Here is a 21570-nt window from a genome sequence, read left to right as displayed (position 1 = left end):
CGTCATAAAAACCAAACGGAAAGAGGAAAATTGTTCATATTTTAACAGATAAAGCATAAAACAACACTAAGTCAATCCGCCAGGGCAGTACAGCGCTTTCGTTGAAAACACATTTTTGAGTGTTAGGTTAGACCATTTTGCACGGTTGCAGCGCTGGACGCCAAACGGTTTGACCTAGAACATTGAAATTTGGTGACAGCCTTCCTGAGATGTCTGGCTATGGTGGGTACCTCAATCACATTTCAAAAATCATTTAGAGTTGAATTTGTTACATGCCAAAAATAATTGTTCAATTTTTTGGGTCAAAATTGTTTAATTTTGAACGTTAAAAAAATAATAAAAATTGACCAAATCAAAATATTTTGCTACCCACCATAGCGGCATGTCGAAGGAGCTTCCATGCTAAATCTCCCCGCTGTAGCTCAAAAACTGCGCCCTAGAGGCCTGCAACCGTTTGCAATTTCATGTTCCGAGAAAAACGCGATCAAATTTGGGGAAACTGGGCTTTTCCCTTATGCATGTTTGCGGCGCACAACCTACTAAAACTGCAATTTTTTGAATTCCGGAATTCGGTTTTCACCATTCGACGCAGAAAGGAATGGTCCATAATATAAACTAATAAAAAAGTTGCAATTTTTGATCATTTTGGAGTGATGTCCCCCCTTAAAAGACTTCTTGCCAAAATAAGGGAAGACTTGAAGTCTCGCTGACACTGAGAATCAAAACGCTATGAATATAGCGTCAGTTGGTGCAACGCAAAAGCATTGCACATGAAGTGCAATGCCTCCCCATTCCCATGCATTAGCATAGGGCTGTTTCGGGATGCATTGCACGTAAGGTACAATACATGGCTGTGGCATTGCACGTATGGTGCGATATGTCAACTGCATTGCACCATACGTGCTATACTCATTGCGTTTGGAATCTCAGTGGAGTCTTGGTCGGGCCTTAAAGTCCCGCCAAAATTTTGCAAGACAAAAAAGTCTCGCCAAAATTTTGACGGACAAGAAAATCTCACCACAAAATGGTCAGACACAAAAGTCTCATCACAAAATGGCAAGACTTTTCTGTCTGAGCACCGCCTTAAGAGGGCAGTAGCGTCTTTTGCACGTATTTTGACGATTTACAAACCTCTTGTTTAGACGTTCATAGAAAGATAAGCATGAATCCCAGAGACAAACGGCAGCAGACACCATTTTTAAGAAGAACGCTTTTTCGACATTTTCAAAAAAAGTATTTTGTTTCGGCATTGAATTAGGATGCTTTGTGTTCTATGCAAAAATGGTCTGCAAAATTACAGGGTGTCACTGCGCGCACGATTGCAGCCAAGGTTTTTAACTTTTTCCAATCAGTCAAATGTGTCTGAAAAAACATGAAATTGCCTATAAAATAAACCTTGGATTTTAATATTGGGCAAGAAAAAAGTGGTTCGTTTCCATATAAAGTTTAAGATGAGCGTTTCAATAGTTTTTCTTGCCCCATATTGAAACTAAAGGGTCATTTTATAGGCAATTTTATGCTTTTTCAGATGCATTTTACCGATTGGTAAAAAGTTAAAAACTTTGGCTGCAACCGTGCGCGCAGTGACACAATGTTATTTTGCAGACCATTATTGCATAGAACACAAAACATCCTAATTCAATGCTAAAATTTTTTTGTGAAAATGTTGTAAAAACTTTTCCCTTTAAAATGGTACCTGCCGTTTGTCTCTGGCATTCATACCTATCTTTCTATTAACGTCTAAAGAGGAGGTTCGAAAATCGTCAAAATACGTGCAAATGACGCTATTGCCGCCTTATGGCCGTAATGCGCCAAACGGTTTCGGCCTGAAAGCCCTGGTCAGACCAGATACACAAGTCCCGCTATTTTGTGATGAGACTTTTGTGTCAGACAATTTCATAGCGAGACCTTTTTTTTGTCTGGCCTAATTTTGGCTGTTTCAGGTCTTACGAAAACTTGGTGGGATTTTATGACTCACCTCCTCGGAAGAGGCGAAAAGCCTGATCTTTAGTTTTGTAATGTGGGGTGTTTAGAGTGCACTGTTAAAAAAAATATGAAAATTCAGACTGATTTCGTCTTACTTGGTGGTCTGAATCGTAAATTCATAAAATGGTACGAATATTAAGACCAACTGTCTGAAAAGTTTGACCTGTTGTCTGAAATTTGAATTTAGACTAGCAAGTCTGAATATTTAGAGCGATGGCTATCAAGTTTAGTACATTGTCGTCCGAAAACTAAATTCATACTTGTGAAATCGGAAAACGAGTGAAAAAACCCCGTCCCCTTTGTACACTTCAAATCCAAAGGTCAGACTTCTCGCCACTCCAGAGGCAAAACATAAAAGTCTCGCCAAGATTTGGTCAGACCTGAAAGTCTCGCCAAAATTTGGTCAGACAAAAAAGTCTCGCCACAAAACGGTCATACACAAAAGTCTGACCCCAAAATGGCGAGACTTTTGTGCCTAACCGCTACCTAGAGGCCGTAATGCGCCGGACGGTTATGGCCTAAAGGCCGTGGTCAGGCACAAAAGTCTCGCCATTTTCGGGTCAGACTTTTGTGTATGACCGTTTTGTGGCGAGACTTTTTTGTCGGAACAAATTTTGGCGAGACTTTCAGGTCTGACCAAATCTTGGCGAGACTTTAATGTCTCGCCATATTTTGAGGTGAGGTCTTTCCATCCAAATTGCAGTGTACATTTTTCGATTTTCTCAGAACTTTTATCAATACTACTGTTGTATTTCAAATAATATTTACGTTTAGTGTCGTAAAAGCATAGAGAATGTTTCAGAGCTCCGAAATGGACACCTACTGCTCTATCCGCTAGGTGGCGCTAGTGTCGCATGGATGATCTTTTGGAGCTAAAATTGCCACTTGAAGGCGAAATTGCGAATATATTGTTACAAACTTATTCCAAGTGGTTGTCTGAAAGGGCATGAGCGCACCAAAGCAAGATTCAGGTTAATAAGTGCAGTATAAGCTAAATAACAAAGAATACAATTTCACTCTCGCGCATGGCCACGGGTCGGCGCATGGTTGGGCTAAGGCCGGTCTCCCTCGCAGTTCGGCAGTCACCTCTAGTCTCTACACTACCTTTGCAAGTAGGAGTCGACTGCCATGTACCTAATTTTTGAGCCGAGACGATCCGCTGAGCGTCTGCGATAAACCGATGGCAAAAGTTCGCCGATTTGTGTTCTACTCTACAGACTGGCATTTTTTAGTGCGACTGTTCAATGTCTTCGTACAACTTAGTCTGATAAAATAGACCGACTGGTATCATTTTTCATACAACATGTTGATCTGAAAATTCAGACTAACGTCGTCTGAAACTTTCAGACCGCGAAGTATGAAAGTTTTCGTATGAAAATTCAGACTGAATGTAAGTAAATCGACTTCTTACAAAAAATTATGAATTTTCAGTAATTTTTTTTAACAGTGTGTTTTGAGTTTTGAGTGTTTCGAGTATTGAGTGTTTCGAGTTTTGAGTGTTTCGAGTTTCAGCCGCCGCCACCGCTGACGCACAGTGGGACGCGTAAAAAGCAGCGAGAAGTGGCATTTTGAAAATTGAACGGCGGGGTCCAACAAAATCGTCGATGTTTATAGGAAAGGCCTTGGCTATGCGTGACACTTATCAGTTTTACAATATATGACCCGAGCGAGCCACAGCGGAGCGCCAAACATGACGCATTTTCAGCTTTTCGATCACTTGTTACAATAGGTGTATAGTGTTCCCTCTGGTGGCCGCCCTATTCAAGATGTCAAATTATATGGTTTTGGAAAGCTGATAGCCTCACCATTGCTATTCAGCAGTCAGATTTACTCTTGGGTCACCCGGATAAAAATACATTGCCGTTAAAATTGCTACAAAATTGGCGTCTGAACGATTTTTACAGTGCGATAAGTTGAGTTGCGAACATTTGCGCACGGTTCTGTGACTTGTCGGTGATAGGGCAGCCAGTCTACTTTGGACTCCATGCCACCGAATGTTTCGGAATGTTTCGCGTTTTGAGAAGATCGCCTCCAAAAGTGCGTTCTAGACGAAACCCGAAAAAAGGGGCGAATATTCTGGGATGCTCCGATCGTCTCAAAAATCGCTAGCCGGGGATTTTGGGGGATAAGAAACTCGTTGCCGTCAACGTCGAAAGCCGGAAATGAACGCCAGGGGAAGATCCAGCATTCAAGGAGGGGGTTTACCGTTCGGAGCCCACGGAACGATGCCAAAATCGCTACATGGGGTTTTTAGGAGATGAGAAATTCGTTCCTGTCAACGTCGAAAGCCGGAAACAAACGCCAGGGGCGGATCCAGTTTAACCCTTTCCTTGATTGCTGGATCCGCCCCTGGCGTTCGTTTCCGGCTTTCGACGTTGACGGAAACGAGTTTCTCATCCCCCAAAACCCCCGTGAAGCGATTTTAGCATCGTTCCGTGCACTCCGAAGGGTTCACCCCCTCCTGGAATGCTGGATACGCCCCTGGCGTCTGTTTTCGGCTTAAAATTTTGACGGACTCAAGTCTCTCAAACCCCAAAACCTCCGGGTAGTTATTTTGGAGACGATCAGAGCATCGCAGAATTATCGCCACTTTTTTCAGGTTTCGTCCCATTGTGCGACGGCCTTCTGGCGCACTGTGTGTCGTCTAGTGTACTTGGAGGCCAGGCTCTTGGCGCTCCCACGGCAGCACTTTGTTGGCATTTGGCGCGATGACGCGAGGCTCGTGACACACACACACACGATTGAGAGAGAGAGAGAGAGAGAGAGAGAGAGAGAGAGAGAGAGAGAGAGAGAGAGAGAGAGAGAGAAAGAGGAGAGAGAGAGAGAGAGAGGAACTTACTTCCCTGTTACATGCCAGATGTCTTACGATAAAATCTTGTCTTTTTAATGTGACATGCCGCCTTTGTCACATTAAAACAAACGTGACACCCCTTAATCTGACAATCAAGGCGTGTCACCACATTCAAACGAACCTGACAAAGGGGGCATGCCACATTCAAATGAATGTGACAGTACATTGGTGTCACATTCGTTTGGATGTGACACGAAATGTGTACTAAGGTACCATGTGTCACATTCGTTTTAAGGGGGCACACCAGTGAAAATGCAGAGGTTTCGTAAAACAGTCATTCTGTGAAAAGTAACAAACCTATTAAATTGAAATTTTGGTTTTAACTAAAAACATATCAAATTAAACAAAAAACGTCAATGGGGCGAGTGCACAGTGGGCTGGCGGAGCAAGATCTGACATTTAATTCGATTTTGACCGCCTGGGTGTTGCACTTTTGCTGTCATATTGGTACCGATCGATTCATCTTGAGACGCTCTAACGATCTGCTAACGTATTTCAGTGTACAGGTTGTACGGAACGTCAAAAGCCTCAAAATACCAAGTTTTTAGGTGCCATTCTCACTGTGATACGGCTAGTATATTTAGCTGTTATGTTCATTTCCTTGAAGACTGAACCTTTTCGAACATCATCTCGTACAAATCCGATGCAAAAAATAACTTTGAAAAACTGGATTAAATGTCGATTTTGCGAATCTCAGCCCACTGTGCATTGTTGCTGACGTTTTTAACAGTGCATATACCATGGAAAACCATAACTTGGCCAGTTTTTGTCTGATTTTCAAAAAAACGAAACAGGTATTTATATGTTTTTGGACGCTTATTACGAAGAAAAATATGCCAACCCATCTTTTTGGCTTGCCTTATTTTGAGGGGCAAAAAATTACTAAATTTTGGCCCAAATGGGCAAAATTTTCAGCATGTGGGCCGCCACAGCCACTCCAGGGCCATCCTTGGAGCATGGCGGGGTGCTCCAACTGCAAGGCAAGCCACATTGGCAGAATTGGAGTGCCGGGTCCCATTTGCCTATCGCCCAGCGGCATCAAATCCATGATTTTTTTTTCGGAAATCTTTTAATGTTGATGTTTCTTGGGGCCTTCTGACACGCACATGGCCACCCTTTCGCATGGTTGGGTACCCGCACTACGTGATAGTCTCGAACAATAAGATTAGAGAGTTCAGCACCTCATGCACCCCCCCCCCCCCCCGGACCAACAAAAACCTCAAAATTCTGATAATTCCTTCATAAAGACGAATTTATTTGTAGCGTTGCGAGCTTGTGGTCCCGCGAGTCAGCAACGGAGCCCAAGTGACAACACGTAGTGCGGGTACCCAACCGTGCGAAAGGGTGGCCATGTGAGTGCCAGAAGGCCCCAAGAAACATCAACATTAAAAGATTTTCAAAAAAAAAAATTATGGATTTGATGCCCCTGGGGGATAGGCAAATGGGACCCGGCACTCCAATTTGTATCGATGTGGCTTGCCTTGTGGTTGGAGCACCCCGTCATGCTCAAAGGGTGGCCTTGGAGTGGCTGTAGCGGCCCACAAGCAAGTGTCACAAAGTGACAAGGGTGAAGATCGTGTTATCTGTAGATGCACTCTAAAGAAAGTTACAGAATTTTGTATCATTTTTGATGCAGGATTTTGTATCACCTGCATTGGTTACAAATATTTGTATAAGTGATATAGAATTTTGTATCAGATGTGCCGGTTACAGAAAAATGAATCATTTTGGAGCTTGATACAGAAATTTGTTTCATGAAGGTTACAATATTATGTTTGTAACATGACTGATACAGAAAATTGTAACTGGATACTAAATTCTGTATCAGAGATTGAAACATAATGTTTTAACGGCAAAATTGAACAGCAGTGCCATAGAGACAATTAAACTTAGAGTTTCATGTGTTATTTTTCCCGACTCTGAATAAGAGATTCAGTCTCGTGTAGCTTGGCTGGCAAGGCTTCGTCCCTTACACACGCGCGCCTCAGGTAAACCGGTACCTGCGCCGCTCCTCCACGGCGTCGCACAGCGCAGTGGTAGCGTGGCGGCCGAACCCAGAGATTGAGGTTCGATTCCAGACTTCTCAGAGTACATCTGGGAAGTTGTGACTCGAAGGATGGCAAAAGGACCTTCAATCAGACCCCGGAGCTACGTTCGAACAAAATTATCATTTTGAAGCTTGTTTGGAAGAATAACGCATGTTACAAAGTTTTGTAACCGTTACGAAATTCTGTAACCAGTACAAGAAAAAAATGTATCCATCGGATACAAATTCACACATGTTATTGAAAAAGCTGCGTAACCATGTTACAAATTCTGTACTGATTTTTTTTAGAGTGTGAAGCAACTCTATCTAGAATTAAGGGGGGTCTGGGCACTGTGGGTAAAAATCACAGTAAATCCTGTAGTGATTAGAACAGCTGTCACTGTAGTTCAGAGTACAGGGTTTACTGTACTTTTTTAACAGGATCTACTGTACTTATTTGTACGGGATTTACTGTACCACAGGGGTGGAGTACGGAATATCCTGTACCAGGTACAGTAGATACTGTAGCCAGGCACGGCAAATCCTGTGTTCTGAACTACAGTAAATCCCGGCAAAAAAAATTGACGGGATTCACCGTGGTTTTTTCGCACAGTGGGGGGAGAAACCCCCCAGCATGCAACACGTAAGAAGTAAGCGACGATGGACAAGCCAATGCCTGCCGAAGGCAGACTAGCGCCGCAGGCCAAGGTAGGTACGCCAGGCGCGGATTGGAGGAACAGGCCGCGAGACCTCCCGAAGCCTGTTACGACAAGACGCGGTCTGGCAAGGGGTCCGCAACCGAGCCGGCGAGCGTACACTGACTTAAAGTCAAAACTGACTTTTTTGACTTTTTTGTGACTTTTTGATTGTTTTTTGACTTTTTTGTGACTTTTTTGAGTATGTTTTCTGACTTTTTGCGACTGTTTTGCCTTGGAACTATTTTCACTTTCACACGTTTTAATGATTTTTTGACTCTTAAATGACTTTTTGACCTTTAAATGACTTTTTTGACTATAAAAGTTACTTTTCCACCAGCGTTCATTGAAATTTGGCATTTTTAAAGGCTGTTTCGTGACTTTTTGGATACTTTATAGTGGTTTTTCTGTTACTTTTTGACTTTTGTGACTTTTTGACTTTTTTGACTTTAAGTGACTTTTTTAATGACTTTTTCACCCGTGTACACCGATTTACGCCGGTTGGGGACCCCTTGCGGTCTGGCGTAAACCTACCTTGTAAGACTGCGTGCGGAAAGAGCGACGTTCTCAAAACACTACAACTAAAACAGCGATAAAAAGTACAACGAGAGATATTCAAAGTAGAAGGAGATCTGGACTGTACTGCTCTCGTCATGGCGGTTCAACTTTGAAACGAGGGGTCGGCAACTCTTATATTACTTCGTACTATGCGTGACAAAAGTAAGCGACCCCTCCGGCCGGGCCTGGCGATACCTCGCGCCCAGGCCGCTGCCGAGACAGGCGGACTCCTCGGTAGATGGACCGACGCACAGTGGGCGGAAAGACCGCTTTTGACGGGAAAAAGTCATTACCGAATTACTCGTCCGAAAAACATCATTCATCCGTATTCTATGTTGTTGGGGTCGCTGATTCTAAATCTGATCATATTTCGAACTTTTCAGGGGCGGATCCGGAGATATAAGGGTGGTAGATTTTAATTTTGGAGCAATCCGCGCTAAAACTCCGTACTCTGGGTTTTGGGGGTCGCTGATTCCAAATCTGGCCATGTATTAATTTTTTTTTTCTGGGGCAGATCCAGTAATACAAGGGGGGTAAATTTTATTTTTCGAGCATACCGCGTCAAAACGTCCCATATCAGTTTTCAAGGGTCACTGATCCTAAATCTAGCCATGTTTCGAACTTTGCAGGGGCAGATTCTGTGAATCAAGGTGGGTGACTTTAATTTTTCAAGGTTTATTCAAGGTTTAAGAGGGTCATTATCATCATCCTGATTCTAAATCTGGCCATTTTTCGATTTTTCTATGGACGGATAGTATTAATTTTCTGTATAATATACTAAATCAACAGCGTAGGCCCCCTATTGTGGCAACAGTTTTTATTGCGTTACTTCTTCTACTTCTAATAAGGCAACGACACGTTACAGGCCAAGCTACAGCACTGATCGACTCCGAACGCGTCATTGGACCAGTTGTGTCGCCCCGATTCCGAATATACCCATATTTGCTGTCCTAAGTCGACAACACTGAAAAATCATTGTACAAGGGGAGGGGGCGCAGGGGAAGGGGGGAACTGGGAGTGAACGGGAGGGGGAGGGGAAAGGGAGGGGGCCGGAGGCGGGAGGGGAATGCCCTGAGACGACCTATGCGATTGACATGCGTCGGGACCCGTTTTTTCGTACGCAAGCTCACACAAATCGAGCCATAAACTTCGGAAGGGCAGCTATGGGCAGCTAATTCTTTTTCCCTCCGAGAGAGCACTCTTTGCGGCCCCAAATGAACCTTGAGCGAGCGCGGGGCAACTTGAGGCTTTTTATGCCGCCCAAGGGAACTTTGGAATTTTGTGTTTTGTGACATGCAAATTTCAAACGGCCGTAGTTTTGTCAAATATACTCGAAATTACAATCCGAGGACAGTTTTGGAATCCTCGTGAATTGCAATTTCTAAAAATATCCGGGTTGTAAAATTAGATCTAAAACTGACTCAGTAAACGCAGCGAATGTATGCGCTTTATGTTGCGATATTTCTAAGCGAATAGATACATGTGACTTTCAAGCCTTCTATGAGAAAAACGAAAAGACGCATGATAACAAGCTAGGGCCCGCCCTTACGTCGAACCGAGTTGCCAGCTCCGCTTCGCTGCGCCGGCAACTCGGTTCGACAGGGAGCCGTCCCAGCTTGGCCTGCCGGCGGCCTTTTCTCGGGCCTTCGGCCCTCGCATCAGACCCAACTTGGCCAGTCGAAGGCCCGGGCCTTCGGCCCGCTCGCATCACACAAACCGTGAGCGGGTAAAGCAAAGTTATCGATGTACCATCGTGACTTAGGCCCGCCCTTCTATTCACAATATGCAAAAGTCCTTACACTTTTTACTCCAACTGTCCTTAGAATATGCCCATTTCATTTGTCTCTTCGCCCTCATTCCGAAAATACCCGTATTTGCCAGGCTACTGCAACTCCTTGCAATAGAGGCACAGCAGGAGCTCAAAACGAGTCCGTCGCGCTTTTTCCCATAACTCATGACGGCGGGCTCCTGGACCTCCTTCTGACCCCTCGTTGAAGAGGTCTTGCCAAGACCTATCGAAAACTTAAGAAAAAATTTTCAGTCGGTCGACCCCCTTTTTTCAAGATCCTGATGTGACTAATAGACGAAGTCGGGCTCCTGGACCCCCTTTCCGACCCCTCGTTGAAAAGGTCTTGCTGAGACCAATCGAAATCTGCAATAAATTTTTTAGTCGGTCGACCCCCTTTTTTGAAGATCCTGATCTGGCCAACTGGTAAAAGCGGCCGATGGGGTTGGGACCAGGTCCATTCATCTTGTCTCGTCGCCCCGATTCCAAAAATACCCCTATGTGCCCTGCTAGCACCAATAATGGCGGAAATCCCCCTCCCGCTCATGTAAACCATGATGCACCTGCAGCAGCCCTTGTGCGACCCGGACGGGATTTGCACCACCGGATTATTTGTTTGGACGGTACTCCTGAAGTACCCTCCAAATCTGGTTACTCTAGCTCAACTCCTTCCTTGTACACAGACGCCAACAACAACAACAACAACACACAGACAGGGGCCCTCCCCCTATTTTTTGAATAGAAGGGCGGGCCAAAAACAAAGGCAGATTTGAATTCGGCACACTTTTTTTAGCTAGGAAAGTGCATTCATTGGAATCTACATAATGGTTGCGGAGCCCGACTTTTTCCCGTCAAAAGTGGTCTTTCCGCCCACTGTGCGACGCAGGGCTGCGCTTTTGTCAAACTATCACTGCAGGTGCCGTGAGGGGGAGGGGGCAGCATGTGCCAAAGTGCAGAGGCAGAGGACCCAGCCTGTGGCCTGGGAAGTCCGATGCGCAGGAAACTGGACTTGGTCTGGAATTTCGGTTCAAATAGTCGTAGAACAAAATTTCAAGATATCACTGGACTCGCAGCTTCGCAAGGAACCCATTTCCATTCAATTCGAAATCCAAAAATAAGTTGTTTGAAAATTTCTATTTTGAGTCAAGGGGCAATAAATCAGCTTGTCAGCACCCTCACGCCGGTGCAGCCAGGCAGTGAATGAGACCTGCGACACAATAGCCTGCAGGCAACCCGGCTAATTCTATAATGCAAATTTTCTAGGGCGTTATTTTGACATGTTGGGAATGTTGGCCACTGTATTGAGGACTCAATTTCCGACTTATACATGTAAAAATTAATTTTCTAAGATCATTTTGATGAAGTAAGAAAAAGTTTACTAGATACCCTACAATGAAATAATCAGCTCAGATTGAGACGCATTTTGGTAGTGGTGTCAAAAATAGTCATATTCGCATGAAATTGACTTGTAAAAATAGCACCCGGCCGGCCAGCAGCAGGAGCTCGGCCGCTCTGTGGCATCCAGACCGGCGGCTGGCCCAGGGTGTCATTCACTCGTCGGGGGGTAATAAAGCTATTGTGCACCTGCAGTGATAGTTTGACTACAGCGCAGCCCTGCGTCGGTCCATCTGCCGAGGAGTCCGCCTGTCTCGGCAGCGGCCTGGGCGCGGGGTATCGCCAGGCCCGGCCGGAGGGGTCGCTTACTTTTGTCACGCATAGTACGCGGTGGCTATATTACCCGTATATTACCTGTATATTACCATACGTTACTTGCATATTACCACAATTTCGCCTCCATAATATCCCTATATTACTACATATTACTTTATATTACTTCATATTACACATATATTACCTATATTACTGGTAATATACGTATACTTCCTCGTACACGGCCAAGGAAAGTTGCCGACCCCTCGCTTTGAAAATACAACCTTTTTCTGATGAGAAACTCGCAAGGAATTGTAGGTGTGTTGCTGTCTTCTCTTTTGTTGGCTTGACAGTAATGCCCGTTTCTCCCGAGGGGTAACTTGGCCAAACTTTTGTACACCGTTATTATTTCAAAGTCACGCTATTTCATTGTTATTCCAACGTTATAACAAGGGTATTTTATCGTTATTTCATTGTTATATCGACGTAAATTCAAGGGTATTTCGCGTTATTTCATGTTATTTCAGCGTTATGTTACGTCGTTTCACCGTTTTGTCAAGGGGAATGTACACCGAAGTTGTTGTGGTTGGTCCGCAGCTGGCACGAGAACGGCGTGGTCGACCAGGCCGAGAGCATTGACTACGTGCTGCGGGCGACGGGCCGCCCCAAGGTGGTGGCGGTGGGGCACTCCATGAGCTGCACCGCCCTGGCCGTGCTGCTGGCGGCCAGGCCCGAGTACAACGACAAGATCATGGGGCAGGTGCTGCTGGCGCCGCAGGTCTACAGCAAGCACGCCACCGGCTTCGTGGCCTACGTCAGCCGCTTCATCACCATCGTCCCCGGTGGAGAGGTGAGGGCACACTGTTGCATGGACTTGACAACAATGCCATCAGCTGGCGTGATCAAAATAATAACCCCACTGTTTTAACATACTGAAAATTCAGGCCAGTTTTGTCAGACTTAGCGATCTAAGTCAGTGAATAAAACTTTTTTTTTTCTAAAAAAATTGGAGTGGTTCTATTAGTTTTTGGAAACTTTGTCTGACAGCTTGGAACACTAGCACGAAAATCGTCCTCAAGTGATTACCACTTCGACAACCAACTGATATTTACAGTGTGAGGCGGACTTGAAGCTGCGTTGGCCTGTTTGTATCTCCTGAAACGGGGCAATTAGAGGAGAGTGGCGCGAGGCGGGAGGGTGCGACAACTTAACATTAATTACCAGTCGTTCCTCTTTTTTGTTTGGTGGTGGAATGGACAGGGGACGTGTCTGAAGCTAATTAATGAACCGGTTCGTGAGGTGCTCTTGTTGCCGTTTCTGTGGGGCGGCCATCCTGCGTGACCCCAACGCGGCCGTCGCAGACCAATTGCCACCTTCCTTTTTGTTTCCTGTTGAAGGCCGGAGGCTCCCGTCGTTGCTGCTGCTGCAGCTCTATGACAGGCCGAACATGAAAATGAAAGAGCGCCTGGACCAGTCACACGAGAGTGAGAGTCCTTCCGCACGACTGATGACATGACTCATTTAAAATTTTTCTTCCAGTCTTCGGACGTTTAACTGATTTCATCTATGCTGCATAATATCCGGCAAATATTTAGCGTGACGCCACAGCTATGCAAAAAAAAAAATTAAAAAAATGTCGCAAAGTGCCGCACTCTCTTAGTGAGACATTACTTGCGATTACTCGTAAACGGTGTGGTCATCCCGCCATAACGGCAAATATGACATGCGCCCCGTCCCGTTTGAGCCTCGATGGTCTGAGCCCCGACCTGAGTCCCATGTAAGCCTCGATTTGAGCCCCGACCGAAGCCCCAATATCCAGAGTCCGGATTGAGCCCCGTTCTCTTTACCCTTCAATTTGAAGTTCTCAACTTGGATTTTTTACGTTTCCCGATGGTGTTTCTGTATCCAGGCAGGTTTCTCCACGTATGTCGAAAACGACCTGTTCGCCGGCTTCGATAAGCCCTTCCCCCAGGCCTGCTTCCCCTACGACGACCCGAATCCCAGGATACTGCCGTACTGTCGGAGCTTGATCGAGTTCGTCATGGGCAAGTTTCACGAGCCTATCGACAACGTAAGTAGTGCAGTGCACACATTCAACGGGCGTGGCATCATATTCTATTAAAAGGAAACTTTTTTCCGTTCGTTTAACTGATGCGATCCGCGTTCGAGTTTCAGCTTGCTATCAAATGAACGTTTCAAAAGTTCACTTGCAATGTTTATGACGACACAGTTCAGTGGTTCAAAAATCCCAGATCTAAACGGCGTTTGTTTTTCTTTGCAGTTGGCTACATTGAGATCCCACAATCCTGGTGTCTTTTGACGTAACCTTCCATGTCTTTGGAGGCTCCAAACTTGGGTCTAACTGTGGGAAATGGCACATTTAGCCCGACAGGGACCTACAGTGTTAATTAAAGAAGAACGCGTTAGCGTTCGTCAGGCAATCCTGTGACTACCAGGGGCTTTGCTCCGCTTTGCTTGTGAACCATTTCACAACAAATGGAACTCTTGTCATATCACGTAGCTATATATACCGAAATTTTGCTTTTTTTGGATCTTTTGAACAGTATGATTATATTGGGTCCGCAGGCAATACATATTTTCTTAAAGATCACTTTTTAGTGTTATTCGTTTTGTTTAAATGTGTAAAATTTCTCCCTGGCAACAATTTTTGTCTGATCACAGAGTTATATGTATCTAAAAATAGCATTTTTTAAGTAATTCCGACTAATAAAAGTAAATGGGACTTTTGAGCACCCTTAAATCAAATTTTTTGTGTTTTGGGACATTGTTTTAAGGTTAAAACAAATGCCCGGGCTTAACCAAGATGCTGAGCTACATCGCCCAGACTATGCAATGCAGGGATGTAAAGGGACATATTCCGCACCCATCGCGAGATAGCCGCATCCTGGGCGTTTGCTGGTTTCGCCCCTGTAGGGCCATAAATGCCATTTTTCACTTTAAGACCCAAGTTTGGAGCGTCCAAAGAGATTAGAGGTGACGTCACCACACACCGGCACCGTGGGATCTCTTTTCTAAGATAGTCAACTGCAAAGAAAAACAAACGGCGTCTAATTCTAGGATTTTCGGCCCACCCTACTCCAAAATTTATGTAGAATTCAAAAAATTAGACACTGAAATTCACACTTATTTCCCCTTGGCTGCGGCCAGGCTCTGCTGTTATTCCATCTTTGAGAAGGTGAAGCTCTCGTCGGGCTCCAGCAGGCGGGGAACTCCTCCCTCGAGACAGACAGGGCGGGACAGGCAAGACGGGCCCACTGTATCCCCACAAATTCGGGCCTGCGAAATTGCTCGTGCAGATCTGTTTACACGAAATCACTGAAACTCTTAGGGTGAGACATCTGACCGATTTTCGGTGACACAAAATGTATGAAAAAAGAACGGTCAAACACAAATGTATGACCAAAAAAAGGTCAGACATCAGCGAGTCTGGCCATTGTTTAGCTTGGGAATTCATCAGCCTCTACCTGTGATACACTATAAAGTATGGCTGTTTTTCGGTCATACATCGAAGTATGACCTTTTTTCGGTCTTACATTTCAGTAAGACCGTTAAAGGGGTCAAAAGCCTGACCTTTCAATTTTCAGTGATCGCACTTATTCAAGGAGTCCTATGCAAGAGATGTTACCTAGGCGTTTCCCTCAAGAGAATATTACCTTAAATGCAGGCCATTGTTATTCATTTTGACTGTTTGTGACGGATACGAGAGTGACTGTATTATATTTTTACATGTATGATTGTTTTTTTTGATCTTCTATCTTTAGATAAAATGGAATTAAATCACAAATTATATTGATTTGAAACTGTATTAAATATTCAAACTGAGTTTGGCCTGCGTTTAAGATAAAGTTCTCTCGGGGAAAACGCCCATATCAGATAAGATCTTTTGAATAGGACCCATCGACATTGGTGCGAAATTGCTTAAAAAAATTACGAAAAGCTTGTCAGCGTCAACAAAGTCAGCGTCAAAATGTCAGCGTCGAACACTGTACAAAGAAATTTAAGGATGATTTGTAGACTTGTACCCTCTCGGGGACGAGAGTGTTAATTGTTAACCGAGGGCTGGTGTGGCTAAAACCAAGTGTTCGAACTGTTGTTGCAGAAAAACATGCAGTTGATCATGCACCATTACCCTGCTGGCTCCTCTATCAGACAAATGCAGCACTACGCGCAGGGTGTGAACTCAGGTAGGGTGTCTTGGATAATGTGATGTGCATGCTTCGGAACCGAAAATCGAATGGAATTACTTTGGACGAAAATAGGACGAGACCGCTTATTATGTCCCTGTTGAGATCAACATCATTTTTTATTGGCTAAGATTTGATTCATGCCGTAGATTTAATAAGTCGTGGGAATTGCAAACTCAGTTACTTTCCAAAAAAGTCGTAGCAAAGGAATTGCAGAAAAAATGACAGCGTGCTTTCTTCCCGACAAAATTGTTACCACAGTTAATCCCTTTTTTTCTATGTTTTCAGGAAAATTTGCGCAATACGACTACGGGAAGGACAGGAACCTGGACCTGTATGGACAAGAGACGCCGCCAGAGTACAACTTGACGAACATCAGGACCCCCACTTACATAATATACGCGGTGGGAGACGGCTCTGTAAACTGGAAAGTGAGTTTTATGGCCCGAAACACTATGAACACTATGTACTGATATGCGGAGATGTGGAGTTTGCAGTCCGCACTTGGAAGAGCAGAGCTTGTAGTCCCCCGGTTCAAGTTTGGAGTTCCCCACGCCTTCATGGGCGTTCCATACTGAAAGCATGGAGGGGGCTCCGCGTCAGTTCGCATTGGGTTGAGCACTGAACCCAAATTTACTTGAAACCTGCAAGCCTGTTGAAAATCAGTTTGACCCTGACAACCTGTTTTTCAGGACGCGGAGGCCTTCGCCAAAGCCCTGAACCCAGGGGTCCTCCAGAGACTTCACAGGTTGCCTCCAAAGGAGTTCTGCCACATTGACTATGTCATCGCTCACGACGCAGGGGAGCTCGTGTACAAGCACGTCTTCGAGTACATCGACGAAATCAAACAGATGGTGGTGGAACAAGACTGATTTTTGGCCCGTCCCGTTTATTTTTTGTAAAAAAATGACGGAGGGACGGGCAAATAGAATGATGCATGCTGTGCGTCCGTTCGTTCGTCCGTTCGTTCGTCCGTCCGTTCGTTCGTCCGAGGACTTCCCGTGGTCCGATCTTGACCAAATTTGGTATGCAGCCTCCTTGGGTGACCCTAAGAACCGCCCGGTGGCAGCAAATCCGATCCGAGCCCCGGGGGCGCTGCACAGTGGGCTGAGGGAGCGAAATGTGACATTTAATTCGACTGTGGCCGAACGGATTGTGCTACAGCAGTCAAACTAGTACCAATCGATTCGTCTTGAGCCGCTCTATCGATCTGACTATGTGTCTAAATTTTCAGAGGACGGGTTTCATCAAATAAGACCAAAAAGTGTTCATAAATTTATTTTAACACCACATTATCAACTTGGTAGCCAAGGACAAGTCAAAATAAGTTCATCGCAAGGAACAGAATAAAAACAAAATGAAATCGACAAAAAAGTAAATAATAACAACAAAAGTAATTTGGTACAGCTCCATGCGAGAAACTTGGGTCATGTCCTAGCTACCCTACAAAACAGTAACATCCTATGTAAAATTTGTCGAACAGGAAGTGCAAGGCTAATAGAATCCCCACAAGTCTCCACCCTCGCCCCCAAACTCCTGCGTAACATGCGTAATATCCGTAACAACCGTAACAGCCTGAAATTTTTTTGAAAAGTCCGTGTTTCTAACTTCGTGTTTTCTAACCTTTTTGCCGTTTTCAGACAAACTTTTAGGTGTTTACAATGGGTTACACATGCCATCGCCAGACACACTAAGATAAACTCAACCACAGCACTGCACAGAAAGTTTAAACTTGTCTAATGAAACTTGTCTGATGCGATGGCAGAGCGAGTACGCACGGATATGTCTCACGTAAACACTCAAACATACCTGTCCCGTGTCCAGTCCAGTCACTGCATGCAAATCTTATACCCTAGAAACTTGCAGAGATATGCGCGCGTGACTTCCTGATTTTTGCGGCGACGCGGTGGCAGTGGCGCGCGCAAGCAGCAGCGTCAACAGCGCCACCTGTCGTTGCGGCGGCGCGGCGAAATGACGAACAGAGCTAGCTTTCGACGCGTCGCAATCCGAGAGGAGCCTCGATGAGCCTTTGATAGAATTTGGATCTTGTAGAGGAAGGTCCAAGGAACATTTTGGCGTATAGATCTCTTTCGGGACACGAAGGAGTCGCTTTGAAACTCAAATTGAATATTGGGAATAAATGAAAATTCGCATATTTACCTAAATTTATAAAATATGTGTCTTCTCACGCCACCAAGGCCAAAATGAGTCCACATTCTGTCTTCATCTCGAGTTGCATACCCAAACAATAGATTCTGCCGAAAACCGGGATAAAAAAAATTTGCCCTGGCTGGTCGGAAAGGGGTTTGGGGAATGTGCAATTTTTGTGCTCCGCGGCACTAGCTCGGTAACCGTAAAAAACCAAGTTTTCGCGGGTAGTTTTCACTGTGATACGGCTAGGTTTTTGGGCTGGCATGTCCATTTTCTTCAAGAGTGGACCTTTCTGAACATTAACTCACACACAGCCAATCCAAAAAACGATTTTGAAAAAATGGTATTAAATGTCGTTTTTACGGATCTCAGCCCACTGTGCGCTGCTGCAGGTGCATCATGGTCTACGGGGTCGCGGAGGATTTCGGCAACGGATACAGCTAACAGGGCATGTAGGGGTATTTTTGGAATCGGGGCGACGAGACAAAACCAATGGTGCCAGTTTCAAGCGAATCGAAGAAGTTTGGACCCGGGTTCAAATCCCAGTGGGGTATATTTTGAACATTCTTTTTATTCGAGTTTTTGCATTGTTTCTTATGTTTTTGAGGGCGCTGATGACGGAAATAACATCCATTTCGACCCCAGACTCAGGTTCAAAGCCGTCAGGGCTAAACAAAGGCGAAATTCACACATTTGTTAATGTACGGGACGGGCCAAAGTTGCCGATGTATATCGCTACTTTTCCTGTTATTTCATTGTGTGACTGTAAATTTTAAGTGCTGCTCGGGTCCTATGTTCAAATGTCGCTGTCCTATGCCACAAACAAACAAAAATCGGGTTGCTGCTAAGAACATCGGGCTTTGAACATATGGCTCATCACGTTCAGGGGTGATACCCAAACCAAAACGATACCAGGGCCGTTACGACAACAGTTTGCACTTATGACTAAAACTCAAAAAGTGTAGCACCTGGATTCAAGGGAACAGCTTTTCCTTGTTGATCAAAGCGAGCTTACCGGAGCTTTGTTCCTATATGGACTAAATTAAAATTCACTGGTTTTCGGACCAAGGGACTTAAGTACACATTTTGGTCAGAATGGTTTTATTGTTTTCTTAGACTGCTGGCGAGACTTTACATAGAATGGTGGAAGGCCTACGATTCTAAGATAATTAGTTCGGAAGTTATAGCATTGTACCAAACGAGTTAAGTACACTCGTTTTCTGACAAAACAACTCAAGTCCACTCGTTTTCTGACAAAACAGCGCAAGTCCATCCGTTTTCTGTCAAAAGCACGTAAGTCCACGTCTTTTCTGACAAAAGAACCTAAGTCCAGCGTGACGTTTTCGGACCTAACAACTTAAGTCCTTCCGTTTTCTGACAAAACCACCTACGTCCATACGGACTTAAGTCGTTAGGACCAGAAAACTGGTGTGGACTTGGGCCCTTTTGTCAGAAAACGACTGGACATAAGTTGTTATGTCCGAAAACGAATGGACTTCAGTTCTTTTGTCAGATAACGGATGGACTTACGTCAAACTGTAATATTAACTTGTGAATATTGCGGCAAGAAATGCCAAAACTGGTCATCGAACAATTGGTATCGTTTTCTGAATACCACGTTATCTTTCACCTGAAATTTCATGACCATATTTGTCACAACAAAGCTTTAAACTACTGAAAACTGTCTCCTTAGACCGTCCCTTATTTTTTCAAATTGAACTGAGACAAAAGTTCGTGGTGCCAAATTGTTCCATTTGGTGAAAAAACACCTCTGCCAAAGTTTGGAGGTGCTACGATTTCGCATAGCCGAGCCTGAGGGGCCTAAGTGCAGATTTAAAAAAATCGGCCGATTTCGGAAATTGAAAGTTGTATTCCAAGTAAACACGTCATTTTGATGCCCGTAGGGCGAAAATTTCAAGCGTTTTGTCATATCTCGAGCCGTTATGGCCGAAACGGCGCTCTGAACGCGCTCCGCCACCGCGCGGAAGGCCGATCTGGACCCATCTACGATGCTTTTGGGCTGCACCAAGCCGCCCCGGAGGGCAGTGGATCGCTGCGTCGCTGTCAGCACCTTCCCTAAACATGTATCTGAATTATCTCTGAAAATTCAACTGTGGTTAGTGGGATACTCAAAAGGAAAATGCTGAAATATGCCCTTGAAGTGTCAAATTTAGCCATTTAAGCACTTTCACGTGTTTCGGTGTAAAATTTTGTCTTCACCACGTCTGTTATGAAATCCAACCCACCAACTACTATGCAATTAGTCAAACACATGTTTTGAGAAGGTGCTGACAGTGACGCAGCGATCCACTGGCCTCCGGGGCGGATTGGTGCAGCCCAAATGCTTCGTAGTGGGGTCCAGATCGGCCTTCCGCGCGGTGGCGGAGCGCGTTCAGAGCGCCGTTTCGGCCATAACGGCTCGAGATATGACAAAACGCTTGAAATTTTCGCCCTACGGGCATCAAAATGACGTGTTTACTTGGAATACAACTTTCAATTTCCGAAATCGGCCGATTTTTAGGGGTTCCGACGGAGGAGGACCCCTATTGCCCGGGACGGCTCAGAATTCTTCTTCTACGGACCCCCCAGAATAGACATTTCGCTCCCACCATATTAATCCTTTTCATAATACAATAAAAAGTCCAGAAAATCTAAAAAATTTATCGTGGAAATTTTCCGTAAACGACTAAAACATAAATTTGCAACAATCAAGCACCCTTATCCGTTCACATTTTCCAGAAACGTTTCGAAGAAAAAATGTGCAACTCCTCAAAACTAAACCTCCTGCCTCATCAAAGTGACAAGAAATCGTCTGTCTTCTGAGAAAATGGTTAAAACATGAAAAAAAAAAGTCTCCATGGCAACGACACGCACGACACGGTGCCATCGTACCAACTGTCAAAATAAAAAGTCGCCGATAAAAAGAAATCAAAACGCCGTGAAATTCGAAAATGCCAATGCTAACGCATTGCGCGGTGTCCCGACGTTGGAACATCTTTGAAGTCTGTCAGTAAAGAGTCTGTAGCAGAAAAAACGCAATAAATTAATTTTCGGGGTTCACTGGTAAAACTAAGGTGTACTATTACGCCCTTCGTGAAGCGTACAGCCAGTACGCCCTTCTTCAAGCGTACAAGAGTCCATCCATGCGCTCCTTTCTTCCTATCTAAATGCATGGGGGGATTGCCTTGAAGCGTAGTTGTACGCTTCAAGAAGGGCGTACAGTCTTGAAGCGTAGTTGTACGCTTGAATGAAGCGTACAACTACGCTTTAGTTTTACCAGTGTTGGCAACAATTTTCTCAGCGTCTGCGCCCTTTCGAAAATTGCGAGGCTGAAAAGACGAGTAGTCGCGCATTGAAACTGCCCCTCCATTGTTGCTGAGGTTGGATTGTTTGGCTTGCTTTTAAAGGCTGCGGTTCTCTTGTGATGTTTTCCTCAATTTTGTAACCAGCACGACGGTTGGTTTGACAAACTTTATAAAATCGGGAGGAGTGGTTTCGGAACGCGGATGACTTTCGTTTGACGAACATGAGCACTGTAAATCGCGAGATCGCAATGGACTGAGATGGTGATTGTGTTAACTGAATAAGTTTTGGGGACGTAAAAATACCGGTAGGATTCAAAGTTACGTAAATAACGGTAAAAGTAACGTAATTAACGTTTA

The 21570-nt window shown here is 44.7% G+C and overlaps 1 protein-coding gene across 1 annotated transcript in view; it reads left to right on the top strand.

Annotated features, from left to right (window-relative positions):
- Positions 1-16677, top strand: part of LOC117650732 (lipase 1-like) — a 30715-nt gene extending 14038 nt beyond the window's left edge. Inside the window, exons 4-8 of the mRNA XM_034394323.1 lie at positions 12150-12402; positions 13462-13623; positions 15673-15757; positions 16046-16188; positions 16450-16677. Coding sequence (XP_034250214.1) covers positions 12150-12402; positions 13462-13623; positions 15673-15757; positions 16046-16188; positions 16450-16629 — 823 coding nt within the window. The 3' untranslated portion in view covers positions 16630-16677. The remainder of the gene's footprint in view (positions 1-12149; positions 12403-13461; positions 13624-15672; positions 15758-16045; positions 16189-16449) is intronic.
- The last annotated feature ends 4893 nt before the right edge of the window (positions 16678-21570 follow it).

The sequence above is a fragment of the Thrips palmi genome, unplaced genomic scaffold (assembly GCF_012932325.1).
Source record: "Thrips palmi isolate BJ-2018 unplaced genomic scaffold, TpBJ-2018v1 HiC_scaffold_5, whole genome shotgun sequence".
Classification (NCBI taxonomy): Eukaryota; Metazoa; Arthropoda; class Insecta; order Thysanoptera; family Thripidae; genus Thrips; species Thrips palmi.
The sequence above is the reverse complement of the archived record's forward strand: the minus strand, read 5'-3'. Positions and strand labels throughout refer to the sequence as shown.